Here is a 14,944-nt window from a genome sequence, read left to right as displayed (position 1 = left end):
CAAGGGAAAACAGAAGGTCAAAAAGCACAATGGGGGCATCTAGTGACCAAAAACCGGAACAACCCTGGCCAAATCCTGACAAATTGTTTACAAACAGATTATTTCACTTATAATTCAATGTATCACATTTCCAATGGGTCAGAAGTTTACATACACTCAGTTGACTGTGCCTTTAAACAGCTTGGAAATTTCCTGGAAAATTATGTCATGGCTTTAGAAGCTTCTGATAGGCTAATTTACATAATTTTTGTCAATTGGAGGTGTACCTGTGGATGTATTTCAAGGCCTGACTTCAAACTCAGTGCCTCTTTGCTTGACATCATGGAAAAATCAAAAGAAATCAGCCAAGACCTCAGCCAAGACCTCAGACCTCAGTATTGTAGACCTCCACAAGTCTGGTTCATCCTTGGGAGCAATTTCCAAACGCCTGCAGGTACCACGTTCATTTGTACAAAACATAGTACGCAAGTATAAACACCATGGTACCACGCAGCCGTCAGACCGCTCAGGAAGGAGACGCGTTCTGTCTCCTAGAGAAGAACGTACTTTGGTGAGAAAAGTTTAAATCAATCCAAGAACAACAGCAAAGGACCTTGTGAAGATGCTGGAGGAAACAGGTACAAAAGTATCTATATCCACAGTAAAATGAGTCCTATATCGACTTAACCTGAAAGAACGCTCAGCAAGGAAGAAGCCACTGCTCGAAAACCGCCATAAAAAAGCCAGACTACGGTTTGCACCTGCACATGGGGACAAAGATCGTACTCTTTGGAGAAATTACCTCTGGTCTGATGAAACAAAAATATAATTGTTTGGCCATAATGACCATCGTTATGTTTGGAGGAAAAAGGGTGAGGCTTGCAAGCCGAAGAACACCATCCCAACGGTGAAGCACGGAGATGGCAGCATCATGTTGTGGGAGTACTTTGCTGCAGGAGGGACTGGTGCACTTCACAAAATGGATGGCATCATGAGGGAAGGAAAATTGTGGCTATATTGAAGCAACAACTCAAGACATCAGTCAGGAAGTTAAAGCTTGGTCGCAAATGAGTCTTCAAAATGGACAATGACCCCAAGCATACTTCCAAAGTTGTGGCAAAATGTCTTAAGGACAACAAAGTAAAGGTATTGGAGTGGCCATCACAAAGTCCTGACCTCAATCCCATGGAAATTTGTGGGCAGAACTGAAAAAGTGTGTGTGAGCAAGGAGGCCTACAAACCTGACTCAGTTACACCAGCTCCGTCAGGAGGGATGGGCCAAAATTCCCCCAACTTATTGTGGGAAGCTTGTGGAAGGCTACCCAGAACATTTGACCCAAGATAAACAATTTAAAGGCAATGCTACCAAATACTAATTGAGAGTACGTAAACGTCTGACTCACTGGGAATGTGATGAAAGAAATAAAAGCTTAAATAAATAAATCATTCTCTCTAATATTATTCGGACATTTCACATTCTTAAAATAAAGTGGTGATCCTAACTGACATAAAACAGAGAATTTGTACTAGGATTAAATGTCAAGAATTGTGAAAAACTGAGTTTAAATGTATTTGGCTAAGGTGTATGTAAACTTCTGACTTCAACTGTATGTAAATAAGTTATTTTATTTTTATACATTCGCAAAAAAAAGAAAAATCAGTTTTCCATCATGTTGTGAGTAGATTGATGAGGATTTTTTTTTATTATCCTATTTAGGATTAAAACGTAAGAAAATGTAACGTAATAAAATGTGGGAAAAGGAAATGGGCCAGAATACTTTCCGGATGCACTGTATTTAACAAAATTCTGCTCAAATGAATTTAGGCGGGAATTCAACTAGGAGAATCTTCAAATAAAAACATATTGCTAAATGGGTTTTTGATAGATGCAACATTTCCATTTGTTCTATGTCCTCTTTGACTGAAATAATTTGGCCCAAACAGAAGATTGCGCCCTACTTGCCCACCAACACTTGGGAATGTATTCGGACTTAGGTGATTTGTGTGTATGTGTGTTTTGGTTTTACTATCATTGTGCTGACCAGAAGCAGACCAGAAGTCCTCACAAGGATAGTAAAATAGGAATGTTTGGACAAGTGTGGACATATTGCCGGTCGCCACAAGGAAAATGGCTATTTTAGGCTTAGGGGTTAGGGTTAGAACTAGGGTTAGAGGTTTAGGTTTAGGGTTAAGTGCACGGTTGGGTTCGGGAAAATAGGATTATGAAATCAAATCAATTGTTTTGTCCCCACAAGAATAGGTAAATGTGTGTGTGTGTGTGTGTGTGTGTGTGTGTGTGTGTGTGTGTGTGTGTGTGTGTGTGTGTGTGTGTGTGTGTGTGTGTGTGTGTGTGTGTGTGTGTGTGTGTGTGTGTGTGTGTGTGTGTGTGTGTGTGTGTGTGTGTGTGTGTGTGTGTGTGTGTGTGTGTGTACATGGCATTGGTATGTGCATGAATCCATCCTTAGATCTGGGACATAATAGAGAAACATGACACAGGCTGCACTGCAGGGAGTGGAAATGACAGCATGGGGGTTTTCTACGATGCTGGGCTGGTGTTTGCATCCAACGGTGCAGGGCACACCCCTGAGAGGACAGGTATGTGAAACCCAACTATAAGGCCTCTATATAAAAGCTGAAATACACATTCAGGCCTGCCTAGTCTTGCGTGGCCAGCCTTCCAAATTCCTATCTCGGTCACTTGACTATTGGAAATCAGGCGAACTTCACAGTTGGATTTTTAGTTTGAATGGGAATGGTCGGAGTCAATTGCATTCAGCACTTGGATTTGCCTTAGTAGAGGCAATTTTTCATATATTATTATTTTTTTGTCCGTGTCTCTGTTTTAGTAGCCTATGAGGCATTTGTTTTGTATCTTATGCACGCTAGCTTGCTGCAAGTCATAGGTATTTTTTTTCACTCAATGTCTCTTTGGAACTGCACCCATTCAAAATACTTTATTGGTTTGATAGAGGCAATGTGTCACTACCCACTGGGCACAAACTGGTTGAATCAACGTTGTTTCAACATCATTTGTCAACATATTGTGACATTGAATCTATGTGAGAAATAAATTGGATTTGAAGAAAGTCAAACTTTTGGAAAAAGGGAAAGGAACTGTTGTTTTGAGGGTGAAATTTCAACCACAGGATTATGTCATCATGGTAACCCAATTGCATCATAGACAAAACTTTGTACCTTTAAAACAATGTCAGATCTTCAACGTTATATTCAGTATCAGAAAAAACCTATAGGCTGGGCAGGACCTCCAACTGGAGACTTGATCTATCAACAGCTGCTTTTTGGTCTCCCATCTAGGCTTTTAACCAAGCACTGCTTAGCTAGAAAAATCTCCACTTAAAACTAAATAGATTCACTGTTGCTATTGATATCAGGTATCAGGAAGGTAAGACCCAGATGTAGACCACGTCAAATAAACAATAGTTTAATATTCCAACAGGGGCAGGCAATAGACAGGTCAAGGGAGGCAGGGGTTAGTCAACCAGAGATGGGGCAAAGGTACTGGGCGGCAGGCAGGCTCAGGGTAAGGCAGAGGTCGGCAATCCAGAGGGGGGCAAATGTATAGGTCGGTAGGTAGGCTCAGGGTCAGGCAGAGTGGTCAGGGCTCAGGGTCAGGACAGGCAAGGGTCAAAACTAGGAGTGTGAGAAAAGCGAGACTGGAAAAAGCAAGAGCTGAGACACAAAACGCTGGTTGAATTGAACAAACAAGACGAACTGGCAACAGACAAACAGAGAACACGGGTATAAATACACCGGGGATATTGGGGAAGATGAGCGACACCTGGAGGGGGATGGAGACAATAAACCTCCTAGTCAACCAGGCACTGGAATACCCTGCCCTGAGGTCAAACCTTCAGGAGACACCTCACCATGTAAGCCGGTTGGCCATCGATAAGACTGGGCCTGGAAATGGGAGACAAAGGGCTGTGAGACATGGGTTTGTCTCTGGACACGTGAAAGGTGGAATGTATATATGAAGGTTACGGGGCAACAGAAGATGAACAGCAGAGGGGCAAATGATCTTGGTGATGGGGAAAGGGCCGATATTCCGGGGGGAGAGTTTGCAGAATTCCACCCAGAGGGGCAGATCCCAGGTGGATAGCCATACCTTCTACCCGAGGCAATACCGGGGAGCCGGGATCTGATGGCGATCCGCTTGTCATTGATACCTGGAGGTGGTCTTGAGGAGGGCTGACCGAGCTCTCCTCCAAGGACGATGACAGCAGCGGAAAAACATCTGGGCAGAAGGTGTGCCGACCTCATATTCCTGCTCAGGGAAGAGCAGAGGCTGATACCGCAGGGAACAATAAAACTGTGATAGGCCCGTGGCAGAGCAGGGAAGGGTGTTGCGGGCGTATTCCACCCACACCAGCTGCTGGCTCCAGGTGGTGAGGTTGGCGGAGACCAGGCAGCGCAGAGTGGTCTCGAGGTCCTGGTTGGCTCGCTCCGACTGGCCGTTCGACTGGGGATGGAAGCCGGAGGACAGGCAGGCCAATGACCCAATGAGGGTGCAGAATGATTTCAAACTAATCTACTTTGTGAAATGCACCAGTTCCTCCTGCATCAAAGCAACCCCACAACACAATGCTGCCACCCCCGTGTTTAACGGTTGGGATGGTGTTCTTCAAACAGATCTATTTCTGTTTCATCAGACCAGAGGACATTTCTACAAAAAGTATGATATTTGTCCCCATGTGCATTTGCAAACCGTAGTCTGGCATTTTTATGGCGGTTTTGGAGCAGTGGCTTCTTCCTTTGGCTGATTTCTTTTGATTTTCCCCTTTTCCCAAGCAAAGAGGCACTGAGTTTGAAGGTAGGCCTTGAAAGACATCCACAGCTACACTTCTAATTGACTCAAATGATGTCAATTAGCCTATTAGAAGCTTCTAAAGCCATGACATAATTTTCTGGAATTTTCCAATCTGTTTGAAGGCACAGTCAACTTAGTGTATGTAAACTTCCGACCCACTGGAATTGTGATACAGTGAATTATAATTTTTTATTTTTTTATTTCACCTTTATTTAACCAGGTAGGCTAGTTGAGAACAAGTTCTCATTTGCAACTGCGACCTGGCCAAGAAAAAACATAGCAGTGTGAACAGACAACACAGAGTTACACATGGAGTAAACAATTAACAAGTCAATAACACAGTAGAAAAAAGGGGAGTCTATATACAATGTGTGCAAAAGTCATGAGGAGGTAGGCGAATAATTACAATATTGCAGATTAACACTGGAGTGATAAATGATTAGATGATCATGTACAGGTAGAGATATTGGTGTGCAAAAGAGCAGAAAGTAAATAAATAAAAACTGTGGGGATGAGGTAGGTGAAAATGGGTGGGCTATTTACCAATAGATTATGTACAGCTGCAGCGATCGATTAGCTGCTCAGATAGCTGATGTTTGAATTTGGTGAGGGAGATAAGTCTCCAACTTCAGCGATTTTTGCAATTCGTTCCAGTTATCTGCGGCCAAATGAGGTGTTGGCTTTAGGGATGATCAGTGAGATACACCTGCTGGAGCGCGTGCTACGGATGGGGGTTGCCATCGTGACCAGTGAACTGAGATAAGGCGGAGCTTTACCTAGCATGGCCTTGTAGATGACCTGGAGCCAGTGGGTCTGGCGACTAATATGTAGCGCGGGCCAGCCGACTAGAGCATACAGGTTGCAGTGGTGGGTAGTATAAGGTGCTTTAGTGACAAAACGGATGGCACTGTGATAAACTGCATCCAGTTTGCTGAGTAGAGTGTTGGAAGCGATTTTGTATATGACATCGCCGAAGTCGAGGATCGGTAGGATAGTCAGTTTTACTAGGGACTGCGGTTGAAAATTAGCCGGCTGGCTAAAACCGGCACTTTTACTGAAACGTTGATTAATGTGCACTGTCCCTGTAAAAAATAAAATGAACTAAACTAAACTAAACTAGGGTATGCTTGGCAGCGTGAGTGAAGGAGGCTTTGTTGCGGAATAGAAAGCCGACTCTTGATTTGATTTTCGATTGGAGATGTTTGATATGGGTCTGGAAGGAGAGTTTGCAGTCTAGCCAGACACCTAGGTACTTATAGGTGTCCACATATTCAAGGTCGGAACCATCCAGTGTGGTGATGCTAGTCGGGCATGCGGGTGCAGGCAGCGATCGGTTGAAAAGCATGCATTTGGTTTTACTAGCGTTTAAGAGCAGTTGGAGGCCAAGTAAGGAGTGTTGTATGGCATTGAAGCTCGTTTGGAGGTTAGATAGCACAGTGTCCAAGGACGGGCCGAAAGTATATAGAATGGTGTCGTCTGCGTAGAGGTGGATCGGGGAATCGCCCGCAGCAAGACCAACATCATTGATATATACAGAGAAAAGAGTCGGCCCGAGAATTGAACCCTGTGGCACCCCCATAGAGACTGCCAGAGGACCGGACAGCATGCCCTCCGATTTGACACACTGAACTCTGTCTGCAAAGTAATTGGTGAACCGGGCAAGGCAGTCATCCGAAAAACCGAGGCTACTGAGTCTGCCGATAAGAATCTGGTGATTGACAGAGTCGAAAGCCTTGGCAAGGTCGATGAAGACGGCTGCACAGTACTGTCTTTTATCGATGGCGGTTATGATGTCGTTTAGTACCTTGAGTGTGGCTGAGGTGCACCCGTGACCGGCTCGGAAACCAGATTGCATAGCGGAGAAGGTACGGTGGGATTCGAAATGGTCAGTGACCTGTTTGTTGACTTGGCTTTCGAAGACCTTAGATAGGCAGGGCAGAATGGATATAGGTCTGTAACAGTTTGGGTCCAGGGTGTCTCCCCCTTTGAAGAGGGGGATGACTGCAACAGCTTTCCAATCCTTGGGGATCTCAGACGATATGAAAGAGAGGTTGAACAGGCTGGTAATAGGGGTTGCGACAATGGCGGCGGATAATTTCAGAAATAGAGGGTCCAGATTGTCAAGCCCAGCTGATTTATACGGGTCCAGGTTTTGCAGCTCTTTCAGAACATCTGTTATCTGGATTTGGGTAAAGGAGAACCTGGAGAGGCTTGAGCGAGGAGCTGCGGGGGGGCCGGAGCTGTTGGCCGAGGTTGGAGTAGCCAGGCGGAAGGCATGGCCAGCCGTTGAGAAATGCTTGTTGAAGTTTTCGATAATCAATGATTTGTCGGTGGTGACCGTGTTCCCTAGCCTCAGTGCAGTGGGCAGCTGGGAGGAGGTGCTCTTGTTCTCCATGGACTTCACAGTGTCCCAGAACTTTTTGGAGTTGGAGCTACAGGATGCAAACTTCTGCCTGAAGAAGCTGGCCTTAGCTTTCCTGACTGACTGCGTGTATTGGTTCCTGACTTCCCTGAAGAGTTGCATATCGCGGGGACTGTTCGATGCTATTGCAGTCCGCCACAGGATGTTTTTGTGCTGGTCGAGGGCAGTCAGGTCTGGAGTGAACCAAGGGCTGTATCTGTTCTTAGTTCTGCATTATTTGAACGGAGCATGCTTATCTAAAATGGTGAGGAAGTTACTCTTAAAGAATGACCAGGCATCCTCAACTAACGGGATGAGGTCAATGTCCTTCCAGGATACCCGGGCCAGGTCGATTAGAAAGGCCCGCTCACAGAAGTGTTTTAGGGAGCGTTTGACAGTGATGAGGGGTGGTCGTTTGACTGCGGCACCGTAGCGGATACAGGCAATGAGGCAGTGGTCGCTGAGATCCTGGTTGAAGACAGCGGAGGTGTATTTGGAGGGCCAGTTGGTCAGGATGACGTCTATGAGGGTGCCCTTGCTTACAGAGTTAGGGTTGTACCTGGTGGGTTCCTTGATGATTTGTGTGAGATTGAGGGCATCTAGCTTAGATTGTAGGACTGCCGGGGTGTTAAGCATATCCCAGTTTAGGTCACCTAACAGAACAAACTCTGAAGCTAGATGGGGGGCAATCAATTCAGAAATGGTGTCCAGGGCACAGCTGGGAGCTGAGGGGGGTCGGTAGCAGGCGGCAACAGTGAGAGACTTATTTCTGGAGAGAGTCATTTTCAGAATTAGTAGTTTGAATTGTTTGAGTATGGACCTGGAAAGTATGACATTACTTTGCAGGCTATCTCTGCAGTAGACTGCAACTCCTCCCCCTTTGGCAGTTCTATCTTGACGGAAGATGTTATAGTTGGGTATGGAAATCTCTGAATTTTTGGTGGCCTTCCTGAGCCAGGATTCAGACACGGCAAGGACATCAGGGTTAGCAGAGTGTGCTAAAGCAGTGAGTAAAACAAAAGTTTGTTTTTGGGAGGAGGCTTCTGGTGTTGACATGCATGAAACCAAGGCTTTTTCGATCACAGAAGTCAACAAATGAGGGTGCCTGGGGACATGCAGGGCCTGGGTTTACCTCCACATCACCCTCGGAACAGAGAAGGAGTAGTATGAGGGTGCGGCTAAAGGCTATCAAAACTGGTCGCCTAGAGCGTTGGGGACAGAGAATAAGAGGAGCAGGTTTCTGGGCATGGTAGAATATATTCAGGGCATAATGCGCAGACAGGGGTATGGTGGGGTGCGGGTACGGCGGAGGTAAGCCCAGGCACTGGGTGATGATGAGAGAGATTTTATCTCTGGACATGCTGATTGTAATGGGTGAGGTCACCGCATATGTGGGAGGTGGGACAAAGGAGGTATCAGGGGTATGAGAAGTGGGAATAGGGGCTCTATTGTGAACTACAACAATGATAACTAACCTGAGCAACAGTATACAAGGCAGATTGACATTTGAGAGAGACATACAGCGAGGCATACAGTAATCACAGGTGTTGAATTGGGAAAGCTAGCTAAAACAGTGGGTGAGACAACAGCTAATCAGCTAGCATAACAACAGCAGGTAAAATGGCATTGACTAGGCAACGGGGCCGACAGATAAAACAAACAAGCAGAATGGAGTTCCGTGATTAATGGACAGTACAGCGTGCATCAGCTATGTAGCCAAGTGATCAGAGTCCAGGGGCAGCGGTGGATGGGTCAGGGGGGCTGGACTGGCGAGTGTTATCCAGGTTTAAAAAACTAACAATGACTAAATAGCTTGTAGCTAGTTAGCTGGTTAGCTTTTGGAGGTTCTTGAGTGTGTTCTAAAAATTAAAAATAATAGCGATTCCGTATCACATTGGGTGAGGCAGGTTTCCGGAAGGTATAAACAATTTTAAAAAGTTGGGAAGAGATAGAAAGTACATATGGGCCACGGCGATGCAGACGGTTAGCAGGCCTGTGCTAACAAGCTAACAGATTAGCAGGCCGGGGTAAACAAGGTAGTAGTTAGCGGACCTGGGCTAAACAAGCTAGCAGTTAGCATGCCGAATTAGCAAGCAAGGAGATAGCGAGGGCTAGAGAGTTGGCCTTTGGAGGACGTCGCGATGGGGTGAGTCTGTTTATTCCTCTTCATGCAGTGACATCGATAGACCGGTCGTGGATCCGGGTATAGAAGCCCAGGAGTATGCTAGGAACACAGGAGCTCTGGCCGGGCTAGCTTCAAGCTACGTGGGTGGAAATGCTAGCCAGGAGTAATCAACCAGGGTTGCGGTTTAGCTCGATAGCTAGTTGTGAGGATCCAGCTGAAAAAAAATGTTCCGTTTGCGGAGGGAATCCGGGGATAAAAAATAAATAGGTCCGTTATGCTCTGGTTAGCGTCGCGTTGTTCGAACTGGCGAGAGCTTTCCGAGCTAAAGGTTACCTGATGACCGGTTAGCTGAAGACCGCTAGCATAGCGGGTGGTTAGCTGGCTAGCTTCAGTTGAGGGGTTCCGGTTCCGAAGTAAATATAAATACTTTAGGAAAAGTAGCTACATTGGGTGAGGCGGATTGCAGTAGAGTATTTGGAAGCTTAGGTTTAGCAAAATGTTTTTAAAGATATGCAAAGAAAAATATCTAAAACGAAAAAGAGACGATATTTACAGATATGTACAGAGAGACGATACGACAGGACGACTTACTGCTACGCCATCTTGGGGATGTGAAATAATCCGTCTGTAAACAATTGTTGAAAATGTACTTGTGTCCTGCACAAAGTAGATATCCTAACTGACCTGCCAAAACTATAGTTTGTTAACAAGAAATTTGTGGAGTGGTTGTAAAACTAGTTTTAAGTGTATGTAAACTTCTGACTTCAACCGTATATACTGTCCCACATTTGACAGTGCATGTCAGAGCAAAAACCAAGCCATGAGATCGAAGGAGCTCTGAGACAGGATTGTGTCGAGTCACAGATCTGGGGAAGGGTGCCAAAACATTTCTGCAGCTTGAAAGTACCCAAGAATAAAGTGGCCTCCATCGTCGTTGGAAGAAGTTTGGAACCGCAAGGACTCTTCCTAAAGCTGGTCAGGGAGGTGACCAAGAACCCTATGGTCACTCTGACAGAGCTCTAGAGTTCCTCTGTGGAGATGGGAGAAACTTCCAGAAGGACAACCATCTCTGCAGCACTCCACCAATCAGGCCTTTATGGTTGAGTGGCCAAACAGAAGCCACTCCTCAGTAAAGGGCACTTGACAGCTTGCTTGGAGTTTGCTAAAAGGCACCTAAAGGACTCTCAGACTATGAGAAACAAGATTCTCTGGTCTGATGAAACCAAGATTGAACTCTTTGGCCTGAATTCCAAGTGTCACGTCGGGAGGATACCTGGCACTATGGCGAAGCATGGTGGTGGCAGCATCATGCTGTGGGGATGTTTTTCAGCAGGAGGGGCTGGGAGGCTAGTCAGGCTCAAGGGAAAGATTAACTGAGTGAAGTACAGAGAGATCCTTGATTAAAACCTGCTCCAGGGTGCCCAGGACCTCAGACTGGGGTGAAGATTCACCTTCCAACAGGACAACGACCCTAAGTTGACATCCAAGACAACACAGGAGTGGCTTCGGGAAAAGTCTTTGAATGTCCCTGAGTGGCCCAGCCAGAGCCCGGACTTGAACCGGATCGAACATCTCTGGAAAGACCTGAAAATAGCTGTGCATCGATGTTCCCCATCCAACCTGACGGAGCTTGGGAGGATCTGTAGAAAAGAATGAGAGAACCTCCCCAAATACACGTATAGGTGTATAGGTCGGCACGTAGCCTAGTGTTTAGAGCGTTGGGCCAGCAACCGAAAGGTTGCTAGATTGAATCCCCGAGCTAACAAGGTAAAAATTGGTCGTTCTGCCCCTGAACAAGGCAGTTAGCCCACTGTTCCTAGGACATTGTAAATAATAATTTGTTCTTAACTGACTTTCCTAGTTCAATAAAGGTTAAAAAGGTCTTTGGAGCTCTTCACATTGCTGTAATAATCTGCGCAGAATCTCAAAATGGCCTTAATCACTTGGAACATGTACTTTTAATGTAATCTCAACTGCAATACAGGTGATTTGGTTCTGCTATTAGATGAAGCACAGTGATGACGCATTAATCCTTTGTATAAATAAACCAAATATATGACATTGTATTCCCATTTGAACTTTGCATGTAAATGGTTGAAAGCGTAGTGATAGACATTTGGGTGACAACTAAACCAAAAATCTGACGTTGTTTTTCCATTGGAATTTGGTTATGCTTTTAGATGGTTGAAAGCATAGAGATTCAGTAACTGCCGGGTGTTTTTTGAGTGGGTGAATATAGGTTCTAATTTCATTGATCAATGCTAGCAATTTACTTCGAACTGCACAGAGACATAAAAATGGTATCCTTGAGTTAATCTGAAAAGGGACAATCTTGCAATCTCTTTAATAACCTGATCTGAATGTGTGCAAAATATGTGTTGGCTGTTGTGTGTCTCTCAAAACCATTGGCTGTCAGCTTACTTCTACTTCTGACCTCATAAGCGTTGATACCTCGGTTGGCCACGCAGAGTTATAATTTCTAGACACTTTGTAAAAGTCTTACAATGTAGCAAAAAGATGCCAATGACTACTAAGCGTTTGTTTTCGGACACACAGAACACCTGCTCACTCATTCGTACATTGATATATCACACTCTTTCTCTTCATTGTGGCCTCCTTTCACTCTTTTTCATGTTTTTGTTTAGCCTGGCTTTGTTTTGACTACTGTTTTTTTTCTTCATTTCTACAATTGTTAAGTGACTTTGGGTATTTGCAAAGCGCTATATAATCCCAAGTATTATTATTATTGTTGTTATTACTTAATTTATAATATTAATACTTAAGTTGTAAAATACACAATTGGCAATATCACATTTTAGCCAGTTTTCGCCAGTTATCAGCTGGTGTATCATATTTTACTTCACCATAGTATCTTCATTCTCACTGTGGAATTTGGTTGATGTAGGCCTAAAACATTTGTCCTTAATATTGCCTTGTCAAGTATCCCAGGCAGGTTTTGTGCATTGAAATCCATCTTCTTCTTTGTGTGCTTTAGTCTCCAGCTGCCCTGTCAACTCAAGGAGACGACGAGCAGTGACTATAAATGATGTCGTAACCACACTGGGTAGGACAGGAGTTTCTCTGCTTGTGATGCCTGATCTTAAAACTGGATGTTTTTGTTTTAACCATGTACATATATATGTATTTATTTATTAGTAGAACTTAGTACTTCTTACCAAACAGACATCTATTGCAAGGATGTCAAATAGTGTTTTATAGTTTATGTTTTCAACCTCTGGGAATGAGAACCAATTACGAAATAGGAAGACTGCTGTCCAGATTGGCCACTAAACAAACTTCAAATGATGTTCAGTTTTTTTTTTTTTTCATTGAATTATATTCCTTTAAAATTCCTTTAACTCTCAGCACTGGGTTTCCCTAAAGGTTTTGCAGATCATTCTGCGATAATGCAGAATCTCACTGATAATGCACTTCTCTGTCCTAGCGAGCCAGTACACAGGCCTGGAGAGACAATGCTGCATGGACGGTATGAGGAAGAACATTCTAGATTACACATGCGAGCGGCGTGCCCAATACATCAGCGATGGAACAGACTGTGTGGAAGCCTTCCTGAAATGTTGTAGAGAAATGGCCACCAAACGTGAAGAGGCCAAGACTGACCAGCTCATATTAGCCCGCAGTAAGTGAAACAACTGTAGTGGACTGGAATGGTAAATTCTAAAATTGCACACCATGTAAATCCAGTGTGATGAAAAAAAAACAGAGTGTGAATGTATAAAATATTCTGGTATTCCCTTCTGTCTGAAAGGGAAATACATTAACAGTGATGGGAACTGTCTGACTTTCTGTCACTCTTGGTAAGGTGAAGAAGAGGATGAAGATTTCGAAAGTTTTAACGACATCATTTCCCGTTCCTTCTTCCCTGAGAGTTGGCTGTGGATTGAGGAGAGTCTGCCGCGGTGTCCTGACAATAAGCAGTGGTAAGAGCAGTATTTATTGAGATCGTTCAATGCACTACAGTAAAATGCCTTCTAATCCATATTCCCTTTCCCATGTAATGAAAATCCTACATATTTTCTTTCTCTTTTTTACCATTTTAGTCCTGTGCATAACATAAAAATGACCTTACCGGGTTCCATCACCAGCTGGCAGATCACTGCCATTGGCCTGTCCAAAACACATGGTACTCTCACTTATTTTTGCCCATCTTTCTATATTGGTGGCTACTCTTTCTACATCTTCCATCTTATGGCATCTCTCTTGCTCAATAGGAATCTGTGTGTCTGAACCCCTCAAAGTAATTGTTTGGAAGAACTTCTTCCTTGATCTGAAGCTGCCCTACTCTGCCGTACGCAATGAGCAGCTGGAAATCAAAGCCATTCTTCACAACTACATGGAGGAATCTATAACCGTAAGCTTATTGTCATTTAAAGGCAGGCACGCAACTGTGTTGAGTTGAACCTGCAGATGCAGGTAGTATACAGAGTAAACTGCTAGATTGCCTAAATATTTCATTCTAAAATCAGTATGACCTCTTCTGTGCCTTATTATAATTATTATTATACCATTCAGTGTGGTATTTATCTGATTAGATGCACGGCGATGTGACTACCCCTCTCCACCTTAATGGCAGGTCCGTGTAGAACTGAGGGAGACATCAGACGTGTGCAGCTCTGCCAGCAAGAAGGGGAGGTACATTGTTACTGTTATGGTGGACCCCAGGTCCACACGAAGTGTCCCCTTTGTCATCATCCCCATGAAGCTGGGCCTCCATACCATCGAGGTGAAGGCCTCCGTCCGAGATTGGGGTGGTCGCGACGGTGTTAAGAAGGAGCTACGTGTGGTGGTAAGGCAAACCATTGCTTCTTAACAGATGTAACTCCCCTGAGGATGATATGTCATTTATATATGGACATGTGTCGATCAGTGTGAATCTGATTGATTGAGTCTGAAATCCCAGTCCTCGAAAAATGAGGGCATCCACCTTACAATTATGCTAAGAGGTCAAACCTGGAAAGGAGCAGAAGGCGCTCAAACAAATTCAGATGAGGTGCCGCATAAAAAAAAGAAACGGTCCAATTGTAACCAATAAGGGAGGGTTCTTTGGGCCAACATAGGGTAGGGGCCCTTGCACTTCAGAGAAACATCCTGTAGTCAATGTAGCCATTTCCAAATGTCTAAGTTATTGAAACAAGGTTTTGACTTCTCATTTAGAATGTGACCTTTCCCAACCTATGCAGGTTGGCTTTATTTGGTGCCACCCATGTAACCAACTACAATGTAAGAAGAACACTATATAATTAGTGTTGCTAGAAAAACGGAAGTTCACTTGTAACTGAAATCACTTGTCTTTATGATAAGATGGCAGAGTAGAAAGCTCCCAGTATCTGACACAAGGGGTCTGCCTGTCCAGGCCCTTGTGGATCTTTAGTTACTTGTAGAAGAGGGGGATGTTGGACATACAGGAATGCTCTGTCATCAGTGATTTACTGCTTCCACCAATGTCTCCTTTACCCCGTTTTCGTGATATCCAATTGGTAGTTATGATCTTGTCTCATCGCTGAAACTCCCCTGAGCTGGGCAGAGGCGAAGGTCGAGTCATGCATCCTCCGAAACGTGAACCGCCAAGCCGTGCTGCTTCTTAACACAC

At 44.5% G+C, this 14,944-nt stretch overlaps 1 protein-coding gene across 1 annotated transcript in view; it reads left to right on the top strand.

Moving 5' to 3' along the window:
- LOC124003045 (complement C3-like) overlaps positions 1 to 14,944 on the top strand; it is a 56,951-nt gene that overhangs the window by 18,215 nt on the left and 23,792 nt on the right. The window contains 7 exon segments of the mRNA XM_046311031.1: positions 2,445 to 2,574; positions 12,329 to 12,397; positions 12,779 to 12,973; positions 13,157 to 13,274; positions 13,395 to 13,477; positions 13,566 to 13,705; positions 13,928 to 14,140. Coding sequence (XP_046166987.1) covers positions 2,445 to 2,574; positions 12,329 to 12,397; positions 12,779 to 12,973; positions 13,157 to 13,274; positions 13,395 to 13,477; positions 13,566 to 13,705; positions 13,928 to 14,140 — 948 coding nt within the window.

The sequence above is a fragment of the Oncorhynchus gorbuscha genome, linkage group LG18 (assembly GCF_021184085.1).
Source record: "Oncorhynchus gorbuscha isolate QuinsamMale2020 ecotype Even-year linkage group LG18, OgorEven_v1.0, whole genome shotgun sequence".
In the NCBI taxonomy this organism is placed as follows: Eukaryota; Metazoa; Chordata; class Actinopteri; order Salmoniformes; family Salmonidae; genus Oncorhynchus; species Oncorhynchus gorbuscha.
This window is presented reverse-complemented; position numbering and strand designations above follow the sequence as displayed.